We start from the raw sequence: 27,600 nt of genomic DNA on the forward strand, positions 1-27,600 counted from the left end.
GTAGTCAACAAACAGCATTATCACACAGGTGTTCATTTTGTCCAGGTGGGAAATGGCATAAATAATACAATGGTTATAAACTGTACAACACAAGCAGAGAAGAAGTCTAAGAACATTGGAATCATTGTGAATGCAGCTGAACGTTTTTGGGGGTCTTCCTGATTTCCTCGGTGCCAGAAATCCTGTCGGTGAATGTAGCCCCATCACAGGCCCCTGAGCCGGTGTAGGGATGTATTTTGGAGTGGACTGTGATTGAAGACGTATGATGCTTTTTTTAGTTGACGTGTTTTATTTTATATGATATCGTTTTACCTCTTATCCGGGATATTGTTTTTACGTTTCTTATTTAATACCTCGTCCAGCTGGTGGCGGTAATGCACCTTAACATTGGATGTCAACCGCCGTTAAACTCCATCGAAGAAGAAGACACTTTCCCTTCATCGGATCATTGTTTAAATCACAAGGAGAGTTACAGAGTAAGTATCTTTAATAAGGTTGGATGAAATGGATTGTCATCTTATTGTTACATCTGTGAAGTTGTAAGAAGAATGGAAAAGCGAATTGAAAACATTATACAGTTCAATCTCTGCAGTCATCTACCTATGATACCCGTAGCATTGGTTTGGTATCTGTAACTACCGGTACAATCAGCGGTCACTTGTCTGCATTTTCAATACTATTTTTACAATCGTAGCTATTTTAATGCATACTATCGCTTATATTCGTGCTTTGTTGTATGGTGTAAGACGTCTGTGAAGTTGTGAAATAGTGTTTACGTGATGCAGGCTACAGTTCAGTAACTTTAGCATGCTACTGTACAGTAGTTTATTTTCGGTTCCAGTGTATAACAGTTTTATTCAACATGTATCAGTCATGGATTAGCTAATACATGTATTATGTTATCTAGTTTAATGGTGTGATATTCGGGATATTTGCCTTGCATTTCAATCTACACATGAATATGGTTCTGCAATGTATTGCAATGTTAGGTAGGCTATTCAAGTCCCTTGGCATTCTGCAAGCATGAATACTTTACAATAATGGAAGATATGCATTGTGTTAATCTTACTATTTGTCCATGTATTGAATGATACACAGCTTTCCATAAATGCAGTGTGGACTTTTTACAGATGAAACCCCTTCCATTATGACACTCCTTCCTGTATCTGTCATAAAGGCCTATGCATTCTTTGTCCTTTAGTTACACAACTAAATCTAGTATCTGTCACTTACCTTTCATGCTGTAGATCTGCTGTCATGGTGCTCAGAATGCTTAGTACTGTATCTGTCACTTATGTATTCTCTGTATGTATTAGGTATGAACCCATGGACGTACAGGTACCTCCAGCGCTCCCTCCTGCCTCACGTTCGGCCCCTGTCCCTGGTGATCTACCCCAGGCCCCCTTGTATCCACCCCAGGCTTCTGAACTTGCCCCAGTGGGGTGAAGACCAGAAGAGGGTGATGTCCTTCCTGCCTCTCTCTCTCTCTCCCTTAAATGCAGCTGGTGATTCCAGAGAGCCGGCGGGCATCTCTCAACAAGAAGCAGCAGTGGATTGACCGGATGCTGTTTACCAGGAGCCTCCTACAGAGCTCACAGTTCATCACTGTCCCTGGTGGGGTGAAGACCAGAAGAGGGTGATGTCCTTCCTGTCTCAGAATGTGCTGGGGTGAGTTTTTCCATAATAAATGAGCAGCTTAGAAATGGTCATTTAATATTTTCTTCTCTCATGATCTATCAATGCCTCAGGATGCCACTGGGTAAACATTATCTAACTGATTAACTTTTCTGTGATGATATGTGGAAGAAGATGTGTCTGAAGTAAACAGAGGAACTGGCCTAGAGTTAGTCCTGTCTGGTATAATTAGTGGTCAAGACTGGACAAGGAGGGTTGGATAAACTCCTCTGTATGAAGATGAGTCCTGTCTGGTATAATTAGTGGTCAAGACTGGACAAGGAGGGTTGTATAAACTCCTCTGTATGTGGAACAGGTGTGACTATTTATCATGTGTAACAATCAAACCTCCCTATTGGCTGTGTGTTCCACATTCTAAAGTAGAACCATCATTTTACTTGCTGAAATATTGTCCAGAAATGACCTCATTGGACAGAAAGGGGAACTCCTCCCCACACGCATGTTGAACAAATATAATATTTCCCTGAAACAAAGGATTCCTGTAGTTTCATGAAATAAGAAATGTATTCATAGTGTCCTTTGTCTGGGGTGATGTGAGTTTCCTTCAACAATCAGTCTTCCAGATAGATGACACAGGAACCTTGGTATAAAACTCTTTAGTAATAAAATGTAATTGCAGACAGAGATTCACATCCAGAATACCTCAGTAGTCTATAGTAAAGATCTGTGTGGTAAAACAGGAGACGACACTCTTTATACCAGGTGGTGTGGACAACACTCTTTATACCAGGTGGTGTGGACAACCTATGTCAAATGCATACGTCAATCATACCTTAACATTGTTGCATTGGATTAGATACAAGGTATCTAAGATGAGAAAAGCATGACTGTGGTTTGTCACTCTGCTATGAGCCATCAACCACACCTGTGTGGTCTCAGGCCCTTTGCTACTTTCAGAACATCTTGGCCTTGCGGCTGAGTGACTATCAGCAGGAGCAGACAGTTCTCAGCCTGAGAACTAATGCAGGACATCTCCATCACCCAGTACTTTTACATCGTTGCACATTGCAAGCACACAAAGGTTATCACATACAGTGGGGAGAACAAGTATTTGATACACTGCCGATTTTGCAGGTTTTCCTACTTACAAAGGTCTGTAATTTTTATCATAGGTACACTTCAACTGTGAGAGACGGAATCTAAAACAAAAATCCTGAAAATAACATTGTATGATTTTTAAGGAATTAATTAGCATTTTATTAATCATGGCATTGGTGTAGCCCCACCTCCGACCCCCAGGGTAACCCCCAACAATAGTATTTCATACAAGACCAACATTTAAGTCAACATTTGATGTGAACACTTAACAAATAAACGTCCACACCTTTACAGGAAGTAAAACTGTGTGACCTGCTTCAGCTGTTTAACATTTGTATGTAGGTGAAGAAGTTAAACATGTTTTACTTAAGTGAAGCAGTCATTTTAAATGTTATACATGAAGGTAGGGTAGACTGGGGAACAAAGTAACACAGGGTCAGTTGTAACAGATAAATAAGTCCAATTAGTAACCAGGTAGAAAGCTCTTTTTCAATGTGATAATGGTTGGTTAGTGTCTCTACTAGGGCTGGGCGGTATACTGTATTTTACTATATACCAGTGTTGATACAAGGACCGGTTTGAGTTTTTACTTTACTTTCTAGAACGGTATTTGAATGTTTGGTTTGTTAAATGTGATACGCTGTGTGTAACGTCCATTTTTATAGTTTACTCTGCTACTTGAGCCATCCCTCTCCGCTCTCTCTCTCTTTCTCTCTCTCCACGCCACTTTCCACACAGACCTAGTCCCGCCCCCTGTCACTCAAGGAGAACATGTGTTGTTGCTTGACAACAGACACTTTCGTTCAGTCTGATTGGTCAATGCAGCACATGCAACAATGTTGATGACAACGATGTTGTTTCCACTTTGATCTTAATATAATATAATAATATAATAATCCACATCTATAATTACGATATTACTTTGTGTTTCTTACATCTGCAAGCAGCTCGTTTGGATTTTCTTAGCAAGTTAAGCTAAATCGTGTTTGCCACTAATGGCTAACACGCTAGTTAGCTGGCTAAATCAGCATGTTGTTTGTTCAACTTCTAAATCAAAGAGGAAAGAGGCAAAGCATGCATATGTAATGTAGCCAAAGATTATAGGGTCCCCTAGGAAACACTGAACATCCCTTTGGTTCCTACCCTGTCACAATAACTCATCCATGGCATTTTCATTCGTTGTCATGTCAAACACCACTGTATTCAAAGTACCCACTATTATTTATATTCTAACTATAGAATTATAATAAACATTCTATTTCCATGATTCCAAAAGTTCACCCAAGTGTTTTGATCTAAATCGCAATTGCAACATTTGGTTAAAATAAGGCCTAGTATTTTTGCCCATATCGTGGCCCTGTGGAAATGATCTGAAATGAGTGCAGGAAATGCAGACAAAGATGGAAATGCAGGAAATGATTTTAGGTTGAAGTTGAATTGAACAGAATAAGCCAATCAGAATGGAGAAAGACTTTGAAATAATTGACATTGAAATAATTCAGAATATATGTGTTGCCACCGTAGGATCACACACTACTCATAAAGAAAATTGACAACTTTTATTAATCAAAAACATTAAATACCGTCAAAAATGTGAAAAATATAATATGATCTTTTGGCCATATCGCTCTAGTCGCTACATGACCAAGAGGTTTTGTTTAAATCCATTGATTACTTTTAGTTTTATTTAAGTTTTTTCTTCAATAAAAAAAGGTTTTTGAGACACTTGAGTAAATATACTTGCCTCCTCTCTTTTTGTTAAATTATTGACCTGTGGAACATTCACCTACTGGGTCAATTGTAACATTTAATTCCCTCCACCTTTGGTTGAATTGTAAATGACTGGTAGTATGTCCAAGGAGCATACTTAGTGTGTAATGGTAGCTGAGATATGTTGTTAGTATAAAAATATTATTAATCTAACTTAAATAATATTTTCATAATAAACTAAAGTCTAAAAGTGTTAGTTTGTTCCCCAGTCTCCTCTACTCTTACTGAGAAAAGGCCTCAACTGAAGAATCTACAGCTGCTGAGTCTGAGGTGTTAATCAGTCCAGTGCTGCTCTGACCACAGTGTTGTTAGGAACCACATGTTCTAACTCTACATACACAGCCTTGTGTCAACTCTTACTGTGACCTACTTCAGTTACTGGAAATAAACTCAGCAGTGGTCAGACCACAGAATATGCTGTTAGGTTCTATTACTAGAGTGACAACTTGAACCAAACCAAGTTTATTCTTCCCAGAGGGTCAAACCAGCTGCATTAGACACAGACATGGTTTCTCCTGTGGTAGTATACAGTCTTGGCCAAATGTTTTGGGAATGACACAAATATTAATTTCCACAAAGTTTGCTGCTTCAGGCTCTTTAGATATTTTTGTCAGATGTTACTATGGAATACTGAAGAATAATTACAAGCATTTCATAAGTGTCAAAGGCTTTTATTGACAATTACATGAAGTTGATGCAAAGTGTCAATATTTGCAATATTTGACCCTTTTTTTCAAGACCTCTGCAATCTGCCCTGGCATGCTGTCAGTTAACTTCTGGGCCACATCCTGACTGATGGCATCCCATTATTGCATAATCTGTCACGTTCCTGACCTATTTATGTTAGTTTGTTATGTGTGTTAGTTGGTCAGGACGTGAGGTTGGGTGGGCATTCTATGTTTTCTGTTTCTGTGTTGGTTTTGGGTTGCCTGGTATGGCTCTTAATTAGAGGCAGGTGTTTGGCGTTCCTCTAATTAAGAGTCATATTTAGGTAGGCGTTGTCACAGTGTTCGTTGTGGGTGATTGTCTTCCGTGTCTGTGTAATTGTTTGCACCATACGGGACTGTTACGGTTTGTTCGGTTTGTGTAGTCTAATTGTCCTATTCGTGCGTTCTTCTTGTTTTATGTGAGTTCGTCGTATAGGTCTGTCTACACCGTTTGTTGTTTTTGTTAGTTTAGTCATTTTCGTGTTTTGTTAAATAAATTATGTCGTTAAACTCCACTGCGCCTTGGTTCGATCACTACTCCTCCTTTTCGGTTGAAGAGGAGGAGGACCGCCGTTACAGAATCACCCACCAGAATGAAGCCAGAACCAAGCAGCGGAGTAAAAGGAGGAAGGGACAGGAAAAGAAGGAGGAATGGACTTGGGACGATATATTGGACGGGAAAGGTTGCTACACATGGGAGGAGATCCTGGCTGGTAGGGATCGCCTCCCATGGGAACAGCTGGAGGCACTGAGGAGAGCAGAGGCAACCGGAGAGAGGAACCGGAGTTATGAGGGAACACGTCTGGCACGGAAGCCCAAAAAGCCCGTGAGTAACACCCAAAAATTTCTTGGGGGGTGGCTAAGAGGTAGTGGGCCAAGGGCAGGTAGGAGACCTGCGCCCACTTCCCAGGCTTACCGTGGAGAGCGGGAGTACGGGCAGGCGCCGTGTTACGCAGTAGAGCGCACGGTGTCTCCTGTACGAGTGCATAGCCCAGTGCGGGTTATTCCACCTCCCCGCACTGGTAGGGCTAGATTGGGTATTGAGCCAGGTGTCATGAGGCCGGCTCAACGCGTCTGGTCTCCAGTGCGTCTCCTCGGGCCGGCATACATGGCACCTGCCTTACGCATGGTTTCCCCGGTTCGCCTACATAGCCCGGTGCGGGTTATTCCACCTCCCCGCACTGGTCGGGCTACCGGGAGCATTCAACCAGGTAAGGTTGGGCAGGCTCAATGCTCAAGAGTGCCAGTACGTCTCCACGGTCCGGTATTTCCGGCGCCACCTCCCCGCCCCAGCCTAGTACCTACAGTGCCTACACTACGCACTAGGCTACCAGTGCGTCTCCTGAGCCCTGTTCCTCCTCCACTTACTCTCCCTGTAGTGCGTGTATCCAGTTCGGTGCCTCCAGTTCCGGCACCACGCACTAAGCCTCCTGTGCGTCTCCAGAGCCCTGTACACACTGTATCTTCTCCCCCTACTAATCCTGATGTGCTTGTCCTCAGCCCGGTGTCACCAGTGCCGGTACCACGCATCAGGTATAGAGTGGGCTTTGAGAGTACAGTGTGCCCTGTCCCTGCTCCCCGCACTAGTGTGAGGGTGCGTGTCCTTAGCCCGGTGCCTCCAGTTCCGGCACCACGCACCAGGTCTACAGTGCGCCTTATCCGGCCAGAGTCATCCGTCTCACCAGCGCCATCTGAGCCATCCGTCTCCCCAGCGCCATCTGAGCCATCCGTCTCCCCAGCGCCATCTGAGCCATCCGTCTCCCCAGCGCCGTCTGAGCCAGCCGTCTGCAATGAGCCTGCAAAGCCGCCCGTCTGCCATGAGCCTGCAAAGCCGCCCGTCTGCCATGAGCCTACAGAGCCGTCCGCCAGACAGGAGCCGCTAGAGCCGCCCGCCAGACAGGAGCCGCTAGGGCCGTCCGTCAGACAGGATCTGCCAGAGCCGCCAACCAGACAGGATCTAACAGAGCCGCCAACCAGACAGGATCTGCCAGAGCCGCCAACCAGACAGGATCTGCCAGAGCCGCCAACCAGACAGGATCTGCCAGAGCCGTCAGCCTGCCATGAGCGTCGAGAGCCGTCAGCCTGCCATGAGCGTCGAGAGCCGTCAGCCTGCCATGAGCGTCGAGAGCCGTCAGCCAGCCATGAGCGTCGAGAGCCGTCAGCCTGCCATGAGCGTCGAGAGCCGTCAGCCTGCCATGAGTGTCGAGAGCCGTCAGCCTGCCATGAGCGTCGAGAGCCGTCAGCCAGCCATGAGCGTCGAGAGCCGTCAGCCTGCCATGAGCGTCCAGATTCGTCAGTCAGCCAGGAGCTGCCCTTCAGCCAGAAATGGCTATATACCCAGAACTGCCCCTCAGTCCAGAGCTGTCTCTCTGTCCGGAGCTGCCTTTCAGTCCGGAGTTGCCCCTCTATTATGATCTCCCTCTCTATCTTGATCTACCTCTTTATTCTTATCTATCCCTCTGTCTTGATTAATCTCTCTGTCCCGGTGCTGTTCATGTCATTGATGTTACGAAGAGGATTTTGTGGGGGTAAATTGAGGGTGGACATTTGTAGAGGGAGAGGGAGGCTAGGATTGACTATGGTGGGGTGGGGACCTCGCCCGGAGCCTGAGCCACCACCGTGGTTAGATGCCCACCCAGACCCTCCCCTAGACTTTGTGCTGGTGCGCCCGGAGTTCGCACCTTATGGGGGGGGTAATGTCACGTTCCTGACCTATTTATGTTAGTTTGTTATGTGTGTTAGTTGGTCAGGACGTGAGGTTGGGTGGGCATTCTATGTTTTCTGTTTCTGTGTTGGTTTTGGGTTGCCTGGTATGGCTCTTAATTAGAGGCAGGTGTTTGGCGTTCCTCTAATTAAGAGTCATATTTAGGTAGGCGTTGTCACAGTGTTCGTTGTGGGTGATTGTCTTCCGTGTCTGTGTAATTGTTTGCACCATACGGGACTGTTACGGTTTGTTCGGTTTGTGTAGTCTAATTGTCCTATTCGTGCGTTCTTCTTGTTTTATGTGAGTTCGTCGTATAGGTCTGTCTACACCGTTTGTTGTTTTTGTTAGTTTAGTCATTTTCGTGTTTTGTTAAATAAATTATGTCGTTAAACTCCACTGCGCCTTGGTTCGATCACTACTCCTCCTTTTCGGTAGAAGAGGAGGAGGACCGCCGTTACAGAATCACCCACCAGTCTCTTAAATAGCCGCCTTTTAATAGCTGGGTGAGAGCACACATTTCAAACACCTGGTCGGAATAAATTGTTTGAGAGGTTACCATGGGGACGGGGACTAACATTGAATTGTCTACTAAAAAAAAAAAAAAAAAAAAACGTGTATCATCACCCATTTGACATCCCATTATTGCATAATCAATGCTTGGAGTTTGTCAGAATTTGTGGGTTTTTGTTTGTCCACCCGCCTCTTGAGGATTGACCACAAATTCTTAGTGGGATAAAGGTCTGGGGAGTTTCCTGGCCATGGACCCAAAATATCGATGTTTTGTTCCCCGAGCCACTCAGTTATCACTTTTGCCTTATGGCAAGGTGCTCCATCATGCTGGAAAAGGCATTGTTCATCACCAAACTGTTCCTGGATGGTTGGGAGAAGTTGCTATCGGAGGATGTGTTGGTACCATTCTTTATTCATGGCTGTGTTCTTAGGCAAAATTGTGAGTGAGTCCACTCCCTTGGCTGAGAAGCAACCCCACACATGAATGGTCTCAGGATGCTTTACTGTTGGCTGGCATGACACAGGACTGATGGTAGCGCTCACCTTGTCTTCTCCAGACAAGCTTTTGTCCGGATTCCCCAAACAATCGGAAAGGGGATTCATCAGAGAAAATCACTTTACCCCAGTCCTCAGCAGTCCAATCCCTGTACCTTTTGCAGAATATCAGTCTGTCCCCGATGTTTTTCCAGGAGAGAAGTGGCTTCTTTGCTGCCCTTCTTGACACCAGGCCATCCTCCAAAAGTCTTCACTTCACTGTGTGTGCAGATGCACTCACACCTGCCTGCTGCCATTCCTGAGCAAGCTCTGTACTGGTGGTGCCCCGATCCCGCAGCTGAATCAACTTTAGAAGATGGTCCTGGCGCTTGCTGGACTTCCTTGGGCGCCCTGAAGCCTTCTTCACAACAATTGAACCGCTCTCCTTGAAGTTCTTGATGATCCGATAAATGGTTGATTTAGGTGCAATCTTACTGGCAGCAATATCTGTCATCTTCGTCGTCCTCCTCATCTGAGGATGAGTAGTAAGAAGGATCGGAGGACCAATGCGCAGCGTGATATGAATACATCGTTACTTTTATTAACGAATAACACTGAATAACCATACAAAACAATAAACGGACAAACGAACGAAAACGCAACAGTCCCGTATGGTGACATACACAAAGACACAGAAACAGGAAACAATCACCCACAACCCACAATACAAAACAGGCTACCTAAATATGGTTCCCAATCAGAGACAACGACTAACACCTGCCTCTGATTGAGAACCATATCAGGCCAAACACAGAAACAGACAAACTAGACATACAACATAGAATGCCCACTCAGATCACACCCTGACCAAACAAAACATAGAAACATACAAAGCAAACTATGGTCAGGGCGTGACAATATCCTTGCCTGTGAAGCCCTTTTTGTGCAAAGCAATGATGACGGCGCATGTTTCCTTGCAGGTAACCATGGTTGACAGAGAAAGAACAATGATTCCAAGCACCACCCTCCTTTTGAAGCTTCCAGTCTGTTATTCAAACTCAATCAGCATGACAGAGTGATCTCCAGCATTGTCCTCGTCAACACTTACACCTGTGTTAACGAGAGAATCAATGACATGATGTCAGCTGGTCCTTTTGTGGCAGGGCTGAAATGCAGTGGAAATGTTTTTGGGGGATTCAATTAATTTGCATGGCAAAGAGGGACTTTGCAATTAAATGCAATTCATCTGATCACTCTTCATAACATTCTGGAGTATATGCAAATTGCCATGATACAAACTGAGGCAGCAGACTTTGTGAAAATTAATATTTGTGTCATTTTAAAAACTTTTGGCCACGACTGTATGTGAGGCCTTTGAGACATCATACTAAATATGTTGACTTGCTGGTCAAGGGAAATGCAAGTTTACTTCTTTGAGTTGCTGAGTTAGAAGTGTTAAGCCTTGTGGGATAACCACCCATCCCGGATCCGGGATAATTGTCATCAGAAACGCTGACTAGCATAGCGTAGCATAGCGCCACAGGTAAATAATATTACTAGAAAATATTCATATTCATGAAATCACAAGTGCAATATTGCAAAACACAGCTTAGCCTTTTGTTAATCCACCTGTCGTCTTTACAGCGAAAGCAATACAAGCGTTTGTGTAAGTTTATCGATCGCTGGACGAAACAATAAGTACACTTAGCATCAGGTAACTTGGTCACGAAAATCAGAAAAGCAATCAAATTAATCGTTTACCTTTGATGATCTTCGGATGTTTTCACTCACGAGACTCCCAGTTAGACAACAAATGTTCCTTTTGTTCCTTAAAGATATTTTTTATATCCAAATACCTCCATTAGTTTGCTGCGTTATGCCCAGGAATCCACCGGAAAGAGCGGTCACGACAACGCAGACAAAAATTCCAAATTATATCCATAATGTCCACAGAAACATGTCAAACGTTTTTTATATCCCATCCTCAGGGTGTTTTTCAAATGTCTATTCGATAATATATCAACCGGGACAGTTGGCTTTTCACTAGGACCGGGAGTATCAATGGCTGCCTTTCCCTTTTGCGCACAACTCACTTTGAGAGCCCCCACATATCCACTTACGCAATGTGGTCGTTCACGCTCATTCTTCAAAATAAAAGCCTGAAACTATGTCTAAAGGCTGTTGACACCTTAGGGAAGCCATAGAAAAAGATGTCTGGTTGATATCCCTTTAAATGGGCAATAGGGATGCATAGGAACAGAGAGGTTTCAAAAACAGGGGCACTTCCTGATTGGATTTTCCTCCGGTTTTCGCCTACAATATCAGTTCTGTTTAACTCACAGACAATATTAAGACAGTTTTGGAAACTTTAGAGTGTTTTCTATCCTAATCTGACAATTATATGCATATTCTAGTTTCGGGGGCTGAGAAATAGGCAGTTTCAAATGGGTACGTTTTTTAGACAAAAACGAAAATACCGCCCCCTAGTCTTAAGAAGTTATTAATGAATGTGAACTCAGCAACCGTAATTCCAGAACAGTCCCACTGTTGTAATAGTGTGATGTGTATCTTCTGACAGACTATGCTGAGTAAAGTCATGTTTTTATCCTAAAACCTTTTTCTACCAGAACCAAAGTGTGGATTCAGTCACTATTTGAGCAGTCTAATCTCGTTAACCCAGAACTATAATCTTGTGTGATTAAGTTCTGGGTCCATACGTGTTAGAAACTACAGGTGAGTCACATGTTATTTGTTACAGCAGTTTCCATGGAAACATACAGAGGGGTTTATGCAAATCAACCCTTTCTGTCTTGACATCTGAAGGAGGAGTCTCTGAAAACCTATTTAAAGCAGTCTGTCCTGACTCAGCTCAACAGTCTCCAGTCTACCAACTGGTCTCTGAAATAACTATTTAAAGCAGTCTGTCCTGACTCAGCTCAACAGTCTCCAGTCTACCAACTGGTCTCTGTAACTTCATCTTTGTCTCTGTGGTGTACAGTCTTCAGGTGATGATGGGGGTATTGAATCATCTCTCTACTCTCCTCCTTCTCTCTCTCCTTCCTCCTGCTCTCTCTCGTGTAGTGAAGAAGTTCAGTGATGTTCCACAGTGCCAGAAGTTCTTCCTGGAGGAGACAACTCCAAATCTCCCAGGTATTTTGGTTGGTGGGAAAGTCCAGGACCAGAACCGCTACAAGCCGATCTGCCAGTTGTTCAACAACATCTACAGGTTTGCAACTCTCTACGACACGACCAACAGGATCCCTGTGTTCTCAGCCTACACCTTCACTGGTCCTCCTACAGACCCCAGACCAAATCAACCCTGGATGATAGAGCCCCAGGTAGGACTAATGTTTTTTCATATAACATGACATGATTTGTTTACTGCTATACAGTTCAAGTCAGAAGTTTACAGACACTTAGGTTGGAGTCATTAAAACTCATTTTTCAACCACTCCACACATTTCTTGTTGACAAACTATAGTTTTGGCAAGTCGGTTAGGACATCTACTTTGCATGACACAAGTAATTTTTCCAACAATTGTTAACAGACAGATTATTTCACTTTTATAATTTATTGTATCACCGATTTGTGTCAGAATATTAATTGTATCATAATTCCAGTGGGTCAGAAGTTTACATACACTAAGTTGACTGTGCCTTTAAACAGCTTGGAAAATTCCAGAAAATTATGTCATAGCTTTAGAAGCTTCTGAAATGGCTAATTGACATCATTTGAGTCAATTGGAGGTGTACCTGTGGATGTATTTCAAGGCCTACCTTCAGACTCAGTGCCTCTTCGCATGACATAATGGGAAAATCTAAAGAAATCAGCCAAGACTTCAGAAACAAAATTGTAGACCTCCAAGTCTGGTTCATCCTTGGGAGCAATTTCCAAACACCTGAAGGTACCACGTTCATCTATACAAACAATAGTATGCAAGTATAAACACCATGGGAACACGCAGCCGTCATACCGCTCGCGAATGAGACGCGTTCTGTCTTCTAGAGCTGAACGCACTTTGGTGCGAAAAGTGCAAATCAATCCGAGAACAACAGCAAAGGACCTTGTGAAGATGCTGGAGGAAACAGGTACAAAGGTATCTATATCCACAGTAAAACGAGTCCTATATCGACATAACCTGAAAGGCCGCTCAGCAAGGAAGAAGCCACTGCTCCAAAACCGCCATAAAAAAGCCAGACCACGGTTTGCAACTGCACATGGGGACAAAGATCGTACTTTTTGGAGAAATGTCCTCTGGTCTGATGGGGGTGCTTTGCTGCAGGAGGGACTGGTGCACTTCATAAAATAGATGGCATCATGAGGAAGGAAAATTATGTGGATATATTGAGGCAACATCTCAAGACATCAGTCAGGAAGTTAAAACTTGGTCGCAAATGGGTCTTCCAAACGAATAATTACCCCAAGAATACTTCCAAAGTTGTGGCAAAATGGCTTAAGGACAACAAAGTCAAGGTATTGGAGTGGCCATCACAAAGCCCTGACCTCAATCCTATAGAACATTTGTGGGCAGAACTGAAAAAGCGTGGGCGAGCAAGGAGGCCTAAAAACCTGGCTCAGTTACACCAGCTCTGTCAGGAGGAATGGGCCGAAATGCTCCCAACTTATTGTGCGAATCTTGTGGAAGGCTACCTGAAATGTTTGACCCAAGTTAACAATTTAAAGGCAATGCTACCAAATACTAATTGAGTGTATGTAAACGTGTATGTAAAAGCTGAAATAAATCATTCTCTCTACTATTATTCTGACATTTCACATTCTTTAAATGAAGTGGTGATCCTACCTGACCTACCAGGGAATTTGTACTAGGATTAAATGTCAGGAATTGTGAAACATTGAGTTTAAATCTATTTGGCTAAGGTGTATGTAAACTTCCGACTTCAACTGTATATCACAGACAGTTATGTTACAGAATATAAAACTACCACTATGGAGGGTGTAGAGACTTGATTGATTGTCTTGATTGTGAACCTCCTCCCCCGGAAAATAGGGTTTATTGTACAGAAAAGAGGGTTTATTGTACAGAAAAGGGGGTTTATTGTACAGAAAATAGGGTTTATTGTACAGAAAAGAGGGTTTATTGTACAGAAAAGAGGGTTTATTGTACAGAAAAGAGGGTTTATTGTACAGAAAAGAGGGTTTATTGTACAGAAAAGAGGGTTTATTGTACAGAAAGGTTGTGAATGAATGGATGTATGATTGTTTCCTGCAGCTCAACGGGGTAAACAACAGCCCTGAAATGAAGATGATGGGAGAACACTATCAACACCAGGCTGGGAACTACGACTATAGTAACTCAATACAAAATAAAGGGGTGAACAGAGGTCACCTCTTCCCAAATTCACATGCTCATGACCTTGATACTCAGAAGTCCACCTTTACCCTGACCAACATCGTTCCCCAGGTGGTGTCCTTCAACGATGGCAGCTGGAAGGAAATGGAGAGAAATGTCAGAGAAAAGCTGATGACGGACTGTTTTAGTAACAACAGGAAGATAAAGGCCTATGTGGTGACTGGAGCGGTGCCCAGTAAGAGCAACACAATGAAGAACGCATTGAACAACACACTGAAGAACGCACTGAACGACCGAGTGAACATCCCAGATCTCATGTGGACAGCCTACTGCTGTTTGAACAAGAAGAAAAAGTGGATGGCCGAAGCACACTGGGGGTGGAACAAGAAGGTAAAGAGGAAAACATTGAAACCAGAAACCTTGGGAGCACTCGAAAAGATGTTGAACCAATTTCACCATGGTGGTCGTGTCCAGGTGTTCCCCAAGGATTGTCCAAGAGGTCCTAAACCGACCATTACCTCTAACCCACCCAGTTGGAAGAATTCTCTTCAAATCATTTCTTCCACAGTCAGGAATCTTTACAATTCCATGATGAATAGAATTGGATGATCAAGGTACAGATGCTCAGACTATATCAACAAACTATCAACTAAACTCTGTTGAAATGATGTTGATATGCAACCACTTGTTACGGTTAGAGTAATGATTATAGTGGTTATAGGGGGTAATACGGGTAATAGGGGTTATAAGGGTTATAGTGGTAATAAGGGTTATAGTGGTAATAAGGGTTATAGGGGTTATAGTGGTAATAAGGGTTATAGTGGTTATAGTGGTAATAAGGGTTATAAGGGTTATAAGGGTTATAGGGGTAATAAGGGTTATAGTGGTAATAAGGGTTATAGTGGTAATAAGGGTTATAGTGGTAATAAGGGTTATGGTGGTAATGCGGGTTATAGGGGTAATAAGGGTTATAGGGGTAATAAGGGTTATAGTGGTTATAAGGGTTATAGTGGTTATAAGGGTTATAGTGGTTATAGTGGTTATAGGGGGTTATAAGGGTTATAGGGGTAATAAGGGTTATAGGGGTAATAAGGGTTATAGTGGTAATAAGGGTAATAGGGGTTATAAGGGTTATAGTGGTAATAAGGGTTATAGGGGGTAATAAGGGTTATAGTGGTTATAAGGGTTATAGTGGTTATAAGGGTTATAGTGGTTATAGTGGTTATAAGGGTTATAGTGGTTATAGTGGTTATAGGGGGTTATAAGGGTTATAGTGGTAATAAGGGTTATAGGGGTAATAAGGGTTATAGTGGTAATAAGGGTAATAGGGGTAATAAGGGTTATAGTGGTAATAAGGGTTATAGGGGGTAATAAGGGTTATAGTGGTAATAAGGGTTATAGGGGTAATAAGGGTTATAGTGGTAATAAGGGTGTCAAGTTGTCTAGGTGTTATAATTATTTTCAGCTCTGCCCAAACTTGAAAACGGCTTGCTCAACCCGTGAAGGATGCAAAGGGACAACTCAATTCCTTTCCAGTGTTTTATTATGGTTTTGATGCCATTTGTTGAATATGTTGAAATAGTTGATTTGTTGAATAGAGTAGTTGAATCACAGAGGAATAGGGAATAGGAATAGCAATAGCAATAGGAATAGCACTAGCACTAGGAATAGCACTAGGAATAGGTTGATAACCTTAAACAAACAGAGAATAAACATGCATTATTTTACACTAAACAATGCATGACACAGCAACAAAGCATGGCTTTGAATAAAGTAAACGTTTAAACAATTTAATCTAGCACTTCTAGCAATTACTTCTGAGGTCAGAAAATATCCACAACAAAAGTCAAAATTCCTACCAGAGTTAAACATGTAAATTGCTAAGCACTGGATGCAACATAATAAATAATTCCAAACATTACATACCAGTTGCGTCTTTAGGGTTGAACAATGAGCTGTGTGTATGTTGAGGACCAAACATTTTATACCCATGCTTATCTGACAGGTGCGCATGTAAAAGTAGTCCCTCCAGAAATCCTGGCTCAATTTTTTAGTTCCACCTGTGTTTTTTGGGTTATCTGCCCTCTTGAGGCCTGGAGGTCTTTAAAGGAAGAGCTGCCATTGTGCTCATGTTTTGAGTGTTCTGTTTTGAGTGTTCTGTTTTGACGCAACACCTCCCACTTGACCTCCTGGTTCTTGAACCGAAGGAGGTCACACGAACCTCTGTGTTGGGCATGTTCGATTTCAGCTATCAGGCTCTTCCTTCTTCAACAGGAAGTATAACAATGATGCGTCTGACATCCCTATGAAGAACTGTAGCAGGTATTTTAGTTGAGAGTGTCTTTGACTTCTCTTGAGCAGGCTTCACAGTTGAGACTGGGTAGCTGGGAAAAGTTCTGACATGCACATCTCTGACGATGCCCTTCTTGTCAATGTTGACACTGATGACTCTGGCTAGTTTGTAGTGACCCCTCCAGGCATTTTGGTCAGCCAGCCAGACAACATCTCCAACAGCCACATTCCTATGTGTTGTGTGCCATTTACTCCTCACGAATAGATTGGGCCCAGCTAACTGACTCCACTTCCTCCAGAACCGGTCAACTTCTGTTTGGATAGCTCTCAATCTTTTGTATGGGTAGCTTTCAAAATCAAAGCATCCAAGATCTCCTCTGGGTCCAATCCGTCCAAGCAGAAGGGAATTTGGGCTGATGTATTCTATGCAGTCCTCCCGGCTTTGAGTTCTTGCATCTATGGGCCTTTCATTGGCAAGGTTAGCAGCCGTGTAGAGAAATGTTTGAAACTCACTCCATGTGAAGAGTCCTTCTCCTCCCAGGTTGTGCAAAGCCCGCTTCACAGTACGAACAGCTGCTTCTGCAGCTCCATTCCTGTGAGGGGAGTCTGCTGGGTGGATTTTCCAGCTCCATTCTGTCCCATGCTTGGAAGCTTCATTTTCAAGCTCAGATTTACCTAGTTGATCCAAGAAGATGTAGAGTTCTTTGAGGGCAGGTCTGGCACCCACAAAGTTCTTTCCAGGATCTGACCACAATTTCTTTGGGTGCCCTCTCAGTGCCGTGAATCTTTGGTAAGCCAGTAGGAAGCCTTCCGTCGACTGGTCACTGACAACATCTGTGTGTATAGCTCTGGATACCATGCAACAGAAGACAATACCCCACACCTTGAGCTTGGTTTTCTTTTTCACCTCGTCCTTGACTTCATACGGTCCAAATAAGTCCACTGTTGTGTACTCAAATGGTCTGGCTGGTGTTATCCGCTCGGATGGAAGGTCACTCATGATCTGTTGGCACTTTCTGGCCCTGGCCTTTCTGCACACCACACAATTGTCAACTCTCTTTTTAGCCAGCTTCCGGCCTTTTATCACCCAGGCTTTCTTCCTCATCCGGAGGAGTGTGCCTGCTATTTCTTCATGATTTGCACCATGGGCCTCTTGAGCTAGGAGAGTGGATATCCATGCCTCATATGGTAGAATTGGTACGGCAGTTTCGTCCTCATCAAAGATCTGGAACCTTCCTCCACAAACTAAGAGCCCAGTCTCTTTATCTCTGTAAACAGCGAGTCTGTTGAGAGTGGCATCTTGAAAGGTTATACCTTCTTGAGCTGCAAGGAACCAGTCTCTTAGTGCATCCTCACACTCCCCGACAGTGAGTACAGCTTGTTTGGCTCTGTACCTCCAGTTTGTTGAAAGAGCGTCCTCCCACTTTGGTTTATCTGAGGCTGAATTCTTGGTCAATATTTCTTTCCATCTCGTTGCGGCTCTCCAAACCCAGGCAATGACTCGGATCAGCCTGGTCAGATTGCTGAATTTCCTGATGTCAATCAGTTTTGTTACCGCAGAGCCGGCTGGTGATCTTCGGATCCGAGTCTTAGGTTCATCTGATTTATTTTGCTGTGTATCACTCTGGTTTCTCTTGACCTGCGCTCTGGTCAGTGCTGCTGAGAAAGCTTTCCTTCGAAGTTTGTTTATACCTTCCTTGCCATACGCAGCGATTTCTTTGGCTGACTTATGTGGCCACTCTTTCACAGGTTTCCTCAGGAATGCTGGTCCATCCTGCCACATGGAATCTTCCTGGAGGTCTTCTGGGGCTGCCCCTCTTGTTATGATGTCAGCACTGTTCAGGCTTCCTGGGATCCACCACCAGTCTTCTATGGATGTGGATTTCTGGATCTCTCCAACTCTATTTGCAAAGAAAGTTTGATATCCATAGCTGTCTCTCTGGATTGCTCCCAACACAGTTTGACTGTCCAGTAGATGGAGCCATCGTTCAATTTCTATTCGACTATGCTTTTCAACGTACTTTCGAAGTCGTGCTGCATAGACAGCACCGCAGATTTCAGCTTTTACTGGTTCTCCCTTTTGGTCCAATGGTGTGAGCTTTGCTTTGGATTCAACCAGTCTGACTTTGATGCCTTGCTGGGTCTCCCATCTTAAGTACACTACGGCTCCATAGCTCTTGTCACTTCCATCAGAGAATGTTATTCCCCATGGTTTTCCAATCCAGTTGGCTGGTGTGAGGCTTCTGTGAAAGGTGATTTGGCCAAGACGTGTGTATTCCTCAAAGAATTGGATGGCTTCTTCCCTCAAATTTTCAGACAAAGGTTTTTCCCAAGTGTCTCGGGTCAGAGTTTTGCCTCCAGCTTCCTGAAACGCCTTTCTGACAAGAATGGCGCCCTTTTGTTTGGCAGCTGTGACGAGGCCTATTGGGTCATACAGGCTAGCTACCTGGCTCAGCAGTTCTCTTCTCGTCAGTGGGTTTGGAGTTTTCCCTCTCACCTCTTCATCAAGGAGATTTTGGCCGACTCTCATTTTCCCTTTCCTCTTTGAGAAATTGATTGAAGTCATGAGGTACAGTCTATCCTCCTCAACAAGGTATCCGACTCCAAGGGCTTTATTGTATCCTTCCCTCATTTGGTTTGGGAGAATGAGTGCTGTGCTTGACTGCGCTCCTTGTTCTCCTGGTACGATCTCCTGCCTCCCACTTTGATCTGACCGGACCCAGGGCTTGAGGACGAAGCCGCCTGCCTTCAGGATCTCTTCAACACTTTTGGTGTTCTGGTCCAGCTTTTGCAAGTCATTATGGGAAGTCAGTATGTCATCGACATAGGTATCCTCTTCAAGGATCCTACGTTCCTCCTCCAGGTGAGCAAACATGGGCAGTTTGCTTGTCTCTCTCATAGCCAATTGCGCAATGCACCCTGCTGGTCGATCGCCAATGTTGACTCTGGTGATCGCATACTCTTCAATCTCTTCCTCCTCAGTGTCTCTCCAGAGAAATCTGTGGAGGTGCATCTCCAGGTCTTCCAACCACACAGAATTGTACATTTTCTTAATGTCGCCGAGGGCAGCATTGACGCCTCTCCTGAACCTGAGTAGTACTGCTCGGATGGGATTGAGGACATCAGGCCCTTTCAGCAGAAGGTCATTCATGCTGACCCCTCTAAACTTCTGGCTGCTGTTCCATACCAGTCTCACAGGTGTTGTGAGAGAGTGCGGGTTTGCTGCCACCAAGTGGCTGACATACCATACTGGCCCCTTCCAGCTGGCAATGAGCTCTTTGGTGAGTTTCTTCGCTGCTCTTCTCTCGACCATTTCATGGACTTGAGCTGTGTATGCTATTCTCCACTCTGGCTCTTTTTTGAGTTGCTTTTCTGTTCTCAAGAAGGTGGCTTCCACCCCAATCCTGTTGTCAGGAAGGGAACTTGGATCTTGAATCCAGGGGTATTTTGTGTCCCAGTGGGGTTCATCACTGTGAGCATCTGCTTTGATGTAGGTGAGGCCTTTCCTTATGATCTCCAGCTCTCTTTCCTCACTCAGAGTCATTTCTTTGCCTCCTGGTTGACAGTTGCCGCACCGGCATCCTCCACACTTTGGGTCGCAAGCTGCTCCAATGCTGTCCCACTTCCACCAATCCAAGAACTCTCTGTGAGCAACTGTTCCTTTGGTTTCAGCTGTGAACAGCTTAGCTATCTCTTGATACTTGACAGCAGTTGCTTTCATGGATCGAGCAAAGTGTGTTTCAGACCTGTGTGCGGCTATATCCACTTCTTCAAACAGATCTGGATGTGCTCCACCAACAATCTTTCCTAGCGGACCTTCCCACAAGACAAGGTCTCCAATCACCTTCACTCTTTGCGGAGCAAGTCTTCCTTCGCGGTGGCTTATCAGTAGCTCAATACTCTCCGGTCTACTCAGATCTCCTAGATTGACTTCTGGGAAGAACTTCTTGAGTTGCTCAGGTTTGATGACTCTGTGGACGTTGGCAATTTCATTCAAACCATAGCAGATAAGCTCATGAGCTCTTTCCGTGCCTATGGGCGTTTTGACCCTCACTCTGAGGAGATATCTTCTGGTTCTAACCTTCATGGCCATTCCTCCGACTCCATGAACGACTAAAGTGATGTTTTCACTTCGAAGATTTAATCTTCTGGCAGCTCTGTGAGTGATGTAGTTTGTGTCCGATGCCAAGTCGATCAGGGTTCCAATTCTTTGTCCTGCATTGGCAGTTACCTTGAGCAGCATTAGAATAACTGGCAATTCTTCTACTGCACTTGACTCAGTCACTCCCAGCTGATTATTTTTGACACAGTTTGTTTTCGCAGTGGCGTTGGTGAATGCTTTCTTGAATTTCTCTGCCATCTCTGGGGAGAGCTTAGACACCAATTCCTCCTGCTCCTCTGTAAGCGTATACCTTCTCACATTGGATTGTCTTCTGTCTGAGTCACTTCTCTTGAAATCTCCCTTCAGACAAAGAAAGAAATGATGGTCTTTCTTACAGTCTCTTTTCCTGCACAGGTAAGTGTCTTTGCATTCATCATCTTCTCCATGACAGACCAAGCACCTCTTGCAGGCCCCCAGCTTTTCTACAGCATCCAACTTTTCCACCGGCTTCAGTTCTTTGAAACGCTTGCAAAAGAAGATCTTTTCTCTATGCTTTTCATCTCCACAGACAACACAGCCGCCTTTCCTTGTGGAACGTGTGGACGCATATCTTCTCTCCACACAAGCATATTTATTTTCTGGCTTTTCACTCACTCCCAGCTGCTCTAATTTTTCAAGAATTTCCTCCTGTGTTTTCAGGAATTTAAGAAGGTTTTCAAAGTGATTGTCCGGCGTGACATTATTCCTCGGGTTAACCATGAAGACAAGCCAATCCCGCTTGATGTTGTCAGGTAACTTGCTTTCTATGGATCTAATCACTAGAGGGTTGTTGATGGCTCCTGTGCCTCCAAGCTCTGTGAGATCATCCAGTGCCTTCTCTATAGTTTGGATCATGTCGATAACTTTCCTTGGCTGATTTGCTCTTAAAGCAGGAATTTTCTCCAGATCCTCAATTATCTCCAAGGCAATTGTAGACTTGTTTCCATACCTGTTCTCAAGCACCCTGAACATGTCCTCAGCAGTATTGTAAGTAGACAAATGGAGGTCTCTGCACATTCTCTCATCTACACTGTCAATGAGTTGGATTTTCTTTACTTCGACTGAGCCTGTTGGTTCCCCCTGCTTCTGTAGACTCTCCCAGTCTCTCCTCCATCGATGGAAATTCCTTTTATACCCACTGAACTTGGGTAAACAGGTTGGTTTTATTCTCAGTGTCGGCTGTGGAGCTGGCATGGGCATCTGCAGCACTCTCCCTCTGTCTTTATCCTCTTCCGCAATTCTTTGCGCTGTGAGAAATCCTGCCCTCCTTGCTTCAAGGTTGTTTCTGAATGCTTTCAGATCCTTTACTCTGGCTTCCAGCCGTTCTTTTTCTGCTACTGGAATCCACATCTCCCACTCTGCTAGGCTTGTGATTGCATCTTGGACTTGTGCCTTCGCACCATCCCACCGTAGCTCGAAGCCATCTCTATTTACAGCCATAACAGGTATTTGAGCAACTCCATCACAGGCGGTCTCAGCTTCTTTGATTGCAGACTTCACCTCGTCCTCCCCGTATCTAGGCCATAGGTTGGACTGGATCATCCCCCTGACCTCATCCAATCGTACTTCGCATTCTTGGAATGTCTTCTCAAGTTCAGTCTGCTGCTGCTTGCTCAGGTCAGCTTCTTCACCCTCATCGGTTTCAGCTTCAATGTCTGCCAGAAGTCCAGCCCTGTATTCATCATTTGTCTCACTGACCTTCCTTGCCTCCGACGTGAGCTTCTTGAACTCCTCTCGCAGTTCGCTCTTAGTCATGTGTTTTGCACCTCTGCTAAGGAAGTTTGCTTGCTTGGTAAAAGCACTCTTAGCCAAAGTTCTTTCTTGCTTCAGCTCCTTCACGGTTTTCCCAAGAGTCTCCGCCGCCATTTTGAGATGTAAGCCAATACTCCTCTCTGCGACGACAGCTTTCCTGACTTCAGGCCGTTAATCCTTTCGTCTTCACTGCCACGCGTGGTTATCAACTGTCAAGTTGTCTAGGTGTTATAATTATTTTCAGCTCTGCCCAAACTTGAAAACGGCTTGCTCAACCCGTGAAGGATGCAAAGGGACAACTCAATTCCTTTCCAGTGTTTTATTATGGTTTTGATGCCATTTGTTGAATATGTTGAAATAGTTGATTTGTTGAATAGAGTAGTTGAATCACAGAGGAATAGGGAATAGGAATAGCAATAGCAATAGGAATAGCACTAGCACTAGGAATAGCACTAGGAATAGGTTGATAACCTTAAACAAACAGAGAATAAACATGCATTATTTTACACTAAACAATGCATGACACAGCAACAAAGCATGGCTTTGAATAAAGTAAACGTTTAAACAATTTAATCTAGCACTTCTAGCAATTACTTCTGAGGTCAGAAAATATCCACAACAAAAGTCAAAATTCCTACCAGAGTTAAACATGTAAATTGCTAAGCACTGGATGCAACATAATAAATAATTCCAAACATTACATACCAGTTGCGTCTTTAGGGTTGAACAATGAGCTGTGTGTATGTTGAGGACCAAACATTTTATACCCATGCTTATCTGACAGGTGCGCATGTAAAAGTAGTCCCTCCAGAAATCCTGGCTCAATTTTTTAGTTCCACCTGTGTTTTTTGGGTTATCTGCCCTCTTGAGGCCTGGAGGTCTTTAAAGGAAGAGCTGCCATTGTGCTCATGTTTTGAGTGTTCTGTTTTGAGTGTTCTGTTTTGACGCAACAAAGGGTAATAGGGGTTATAAGGGTTATAGTGGTAATAAGGGTTATAGGGGGTAATAAGGGTTATAGTGGTTATAAGGGTTATAGTGGTAATAAGGGTTATGGTGGTAATGCGGGTTATAGGGGTAATAAGGGTTATAGTGGTTATAAGGGTTATAGTGGTTATAAGGGTTATAGTGGTAATAAGGGTTATGGTGGTAATGCGGGTTATAGGGGTAATAAGGGTTATAGTGGTTATAAGGGTTATAATGGTAATAAGGGTTATGGTGGTAATGCGGGTTATAGTGGTTATAGTGGTTATAGTGGTTATAGTGGTTATAGTGGTTATAGTGGTTATAGTGGTTATAGTGGTAATAAGGGTTATAGTGGTTATAGTGGTTATAGGGGTAATAAGGGTTATGGTGGTAATAAGGGTTATAGTGGTTATAGTGGTTATAGTGGTTATAGGGGTTATAGTGGTTATAGTGTTTATAAGGGTTATAGTGGTTATAGGGGTTATAGGGGTAATAAGGGTTATAGGGGTTATACGGGTTATAGTGGTTATAAGGGTTATAGTGGTAATAAGGGTTATAATGGTAATAAGGGTTATGGTGGTAATGCGGGTTATAGTGGTTATAGTGGTTATTGTGGTTATAGTGGTTATAGTGGTTATAGTGGTAATAAGGGTTATGGTGGTAATAAGGGTTATAGTGGTTATAGTGGTTATAGTGGTTATAGTGGTTATAGTGGTTATAGTGGTTATAGTGGTAATAAGGGTTATGGTGGTAATAGTGGTTATAGTGGTTATAGTGGTTATAGTGGTTATAGTGGTTATAGTGGTTATAAGGGTAATAAGGGTTATAGTGGTTATAAGGGTTATAGTGGTTATAAGGGTTATAGTGGTTATAAGGGTTATAGTGGTAATAAGGGTTATAGGGGTTATAAGGGTTATAGGGGTTATAAGGGTTATAGGGGTAATAAGGGTTATAGGGGTAATAAGGGTTATAGGGGTAATAAGGGTTATAGTGGTTATAAGGGTTATAAGGGTTATAGGGGTAATACGGGTTATAGGGGTAATAAGGGTTATAGTGGTTATAAGGGTAATACGGGTTATAGTGGTTATAAGGGTAATAAGGGTTATAAGGGTAATACGGGTTATAGTGGTTATAAGGGTTATAGTGGTTATAGTGGTTATAGGGGTAATAAGGGTTATAGTGGTTATAAGGGTAATACGGGTTATAGGGGTAATAAGGGTTATAGTGGTTATAAGGGTAATACGGGTTATAGTGGTTATAAGGGTAATAAGGGTTATAGTGGTTATAAGGGTAATACGGGTTATAGGGGTAATAAGGGTTATAGTGGTTATAGGGGTAATAAGGGTTATAGTGGTTATAGTGGTAATAAGGGTTATAGTGGTAATGCGGGTTATAGGGGTTATAGGGGTTATAGGGGTAATATGGGTTATAGTGGTAATACGGGTTATAGTGGTTATAGTGGTTATAGTGGTAATACGGGTTATAGTGGTTATAGTGGTAATAAGGGTTATAGGGGTTATAGGGGTAATAAGGGTTATAGTGGTAATAAGGGTTATAAGGGTTATAGGGGTAATAAGGGTTATAGTGGTAATACGGGTTATAGGGGTTATAGGGGTAATAAGGGTTATATTGGTTATAGTGGTAATACGGGTAATAGTGGTTATAGTGGTAATACGGGTAATAGTGGTTATAGTGGTAATAAGGGTTATAGGGGTAATACGGGTTATAGTGGTAATACGGGTTATAGTGGTAATACGGGTTATAGTGGTTATTGGGGTAATAAGGGTTATAGGGGTTATACGGGTTATAGTGGTAATACGGGTTATAGGGGTGATAAGGGTTATAGGGGTGATAAGGGTTATAGGGGTAATACGGGTTATAGTGGTAATAAGGGTTATAGTGGTAATAAGGGTTATAGTGGTAATAAGGGTTATAGGGGTAATAAGGGTTATAGTGGTAATACGGGTTATAGTGGTAATACGGGTTATAGTGGTTATAGTGGTTATAGGGGTAATACGGGTTATAGTGGTAATAAGGGTTATAGGGGTAATAAGGGTTATAGTGGTAATAGGGGTTATAGGGGTTATAAGGGTTATAGTGGTAATAAGGGTTATAGAGGTAATAGGGGTTATAGGGGTAATACGGGTTATAGTGGTAATATGGGTTATAGTGGTTATAGTGGTTATAGGGGTTATAGGGGTTATAGGGGCAATACGGGTTATAGTGGTAATACGGGTTATAGGGGTTATAGGGGTAATGAGGGTTATAGAGGTAATAAGGGTTATAGTGGTAATAAGGGTTATAGTGGTAATAAGGGTTATAGTGGTTATAGTGGTTATAGTGGTTATAGTGGTTATAGTGGTTATAGTGGTTATAGTGGTTATAAGGGTTATAGGGGTAATAAGGGTTATAGGGGTTATAAGGGTTATAGTGGTAATACGGGTTATAGTGGTAATAAGGGTTATAGGGGTTATAAGGGTTATAGTGGTAGTAAGGGTTATAGGGGTTATAAGGGTTATAGTGGTAATACGGGTTATAGTGGTAATAAGGGTTATAGGGGTAATACGGGTTATAGTGGTAATACGGGTTATAGTGGTAATAGGGGTTATAGGGGTTATAGTGGTAATATGGGTTATAGTGGTAATATGGGTTATAGTGGTAATAAGGGTTATAGTTGTAATACGGGTTATAATGGTTATAGTGGTAATAAGGGTTATAGGGGTAATAAGGGTTATAGTGGTTATAGTGGTAATACGGGTTATAGTGGTTATACGGGTTATAGGGGTTATAGGGGTTATAGGGGTTATAAGGGTTATACGGGTTATAGTGGTTATAGGGGTTATAGGGGTTATAAGGGTTATAGTGGTAATACGGGTTATAGTGGTTATACGGGTTATAGGGGTTATAAGGGTTATAGTGGTTATAAGGGTTATAGTGGTTATACGGGTTATAGTGGTTATAAGGGTTATAGTGGTTATAAGGGTTATAGGGGTTATAGTGGTTATACGGGTTATAGTGGTTATAGGGGTTATAAGGGTTATAGTGGTTATACGGGTTATAGGGGTTATACGGGTTATAGGGGTTATAAGGGTTATAGTGGTTATACGGGTTATAGTGGTTATAAGGGTTATAGTGGTTATAAGGGTTATAGGGGTTATAGTGGTAATACGGGTTATAGGGGTTATAAGGGTTATAGTGGTTATAAGGGTTGTAGTGGTAATAATTGTTATAAGTGTTATAGTGGTAATACGGGTAATGAGGGTTATAGGGTTATAATGGTAGTGGTTATAATGGTACCCACTGATACGTGTATATACCCAACTCTTCTATGTCTATATATCTATAGTCTCGTATCTTCCCTCTCTGTCCATCTCTTCTATGTCTATATATATCTATAGTATATACTCTTCTCTCCCCTCTATTCTCTTCTATGTCTATATATATCTATAGTCTATACTCTTCTCTGTTTATATCAAATATAAAAAGTATGTAAGGGAACAGAATTCTATTTTAATGAATAAAATACAGTTTAATTCCTTGATGATGTGCTGCCATTACTCTTGTTAATGTTAATAATTAGGCTTCCAGCAGGGTTGAGATCAATTCCATTTCAATTCCAGTCAGTTCTAGAAGTACACTGGAAATCCATTTCTCTTCAATGCTTTTCAATGAGGAACATTTGGAATTGAAATGGAATTAACCCCAACCCTGGCCTACAGTTTGTCAGGTTGTGACTTCCTTATGACTGTTACCATGGAGATACTATTATATGTTCTGAATGTAATTCTATCACTGTTACCATAGAGATACTATTATATGTTCTGAATGTAATTCTATCACTGTTACCATAGAGATACTATTATATATTCTGAATGTAATTCTATCACTGTATGTATCCATCTTCTTCCCATCTGAAGGAATAAACATTTATAATGAATGAAGCCTGTGAGAGTCTGGTGTTTTGTTCTCATGCTGTTTAAATGTAACCATGTGACTCCAAAATGCTCCAATTCAACATTAAACCACGTTATTTCAGCTAAAAATATAAATTATTGAATGTAGTACTATTTTAGTTGTCAGTTATTCATTCAAACTTTGCCTTAACTACGTTTCCAACCAGCTATGGTCCAGCATACCAGCTAGCTACCATGTCTCTAAACATACCTGGAGCTGGTCAAGAAGCTACCATGTCTCTAAACATACCTGGAGCTGGTCAAGAAGCTACCATGTCTCAAAACATAC

The 27,600-nt window shown here is 42.8% G+C and overlaps 3 protein-coding genes across 3 annotated transcripts; 2 read left to right on the forward strand and 1 right to left on the reverse strand.

The window, feature by feature from the left end:
• The first annotated feature begins 389 nt into the window (after positions 1-389).
• Positions 390-15,637, forward strand: LOC129847405 (endonuclease domain-containing 1 protein-like). The gene is made up of 4 exons (XM_055915193.1): positions 390-476; positions 1,317-1,668; positions 11,980-12,236; positions 14,130-15,637. Exons 2-4 carry the CDS (start codon positions 1,659-1,661, stop codon positions 14,817-14,819), a joined length of 957 nt encoding a protein of 318 aa, XP_055771168.1. The 5' UTR covers positions 390-476; positions 1,317-1,658; the 3' UTR covers positions 14,820-15,637.
• Positions 15,638-17,060: 1,423 nt separating this feature from the next.
• On the reverse strand, positions 17,061-23,314 carry LOC129847406 (uncharacterized). The gene is made up of 3 exons (XM_055915194.1): positions 18,524-23,314; positions 17,386-18,403; positions 17,061-17,177 (listed from the first exon to the last, which is right to left on the reverse strand). The coding sequence occupies exons 1-3, from the start codon at positions 22,507-22,509 to the stop codon at positions 17,061-17,063; spliced, it is 5,121 nt and encodes a 1,706-aa protein (XP_055771169.1). The 5' UTR covers positions 22,510-23,314.
• Positions 23,315-23,354: 40 nt separating this feature from the next.
• LOC129847403 (collagen alpha-2(IV) chain-like) lies at positions 23,355-27,299 on the forward strand (the record flags this gene model as incomplete). The annotated part of the gene is made up of 1 exon (XM_055915186.1): positions 23,355-27,299. A coding segment is annotated over one exon (3,402 nt), but the record flags the coding sequence as incomplete, so codon positions are not given.
• Positions 27,300-27,600: the final 301 nt, after the last annotated feature.

This window comes from Salvelinus fontinalis, unplaced genomic scaffold (genome assembly GCF_029448725.1).
Source record: "Salvelinus fontinalis isolate EN_2023a unplaced genomic scaffold, ASM2944872v1 scaffold_0827, whole genome shotgun sequence".
Taxonomy (NCBI): domain Eukaryota; kingdom Metazoa; phylum Chordata; class Actinopteri; order Salmoniformes; family Salmonidae; genus Salvelinus; species Salvelinus fontinalis.

Excerpts from the sequence above, each read along its gene's own strand:
- LOC129847405 (XM_055915193.1), top strand. Across the intron at positions 12,237-14,129 it reads CCTGGATGATAGAGCCCCAG|CTCAACGGGGTAAACAACAG; the intron begins GTAGGACTAATG and ends TGTTTCCTGCAG.
- LOC129847406 (XM_055915194.1), bottom strand. The coding sequence starts at position 22,509 with ATGGCGGCGGAGACTCTTGGGAAAACCGTGAAGGAGCTGAAGCAAGAA. Across the intron at positions 18,404-18,523 it reads TATGCAGCACGACTTCGAAA|AGTTGGAGAGATCCAGAAAT; the intron begins GTACGTTGAAAA and ends CTTTGCAAATAG. Across the intron at positions 17,178-17,385 it reads AAAAGAAAACCAAGCTCAAG|GTAAATCTGAGCTTGAAAAT; the intron begins GTGTGGGGTATT and ends TGGATCAACTAG.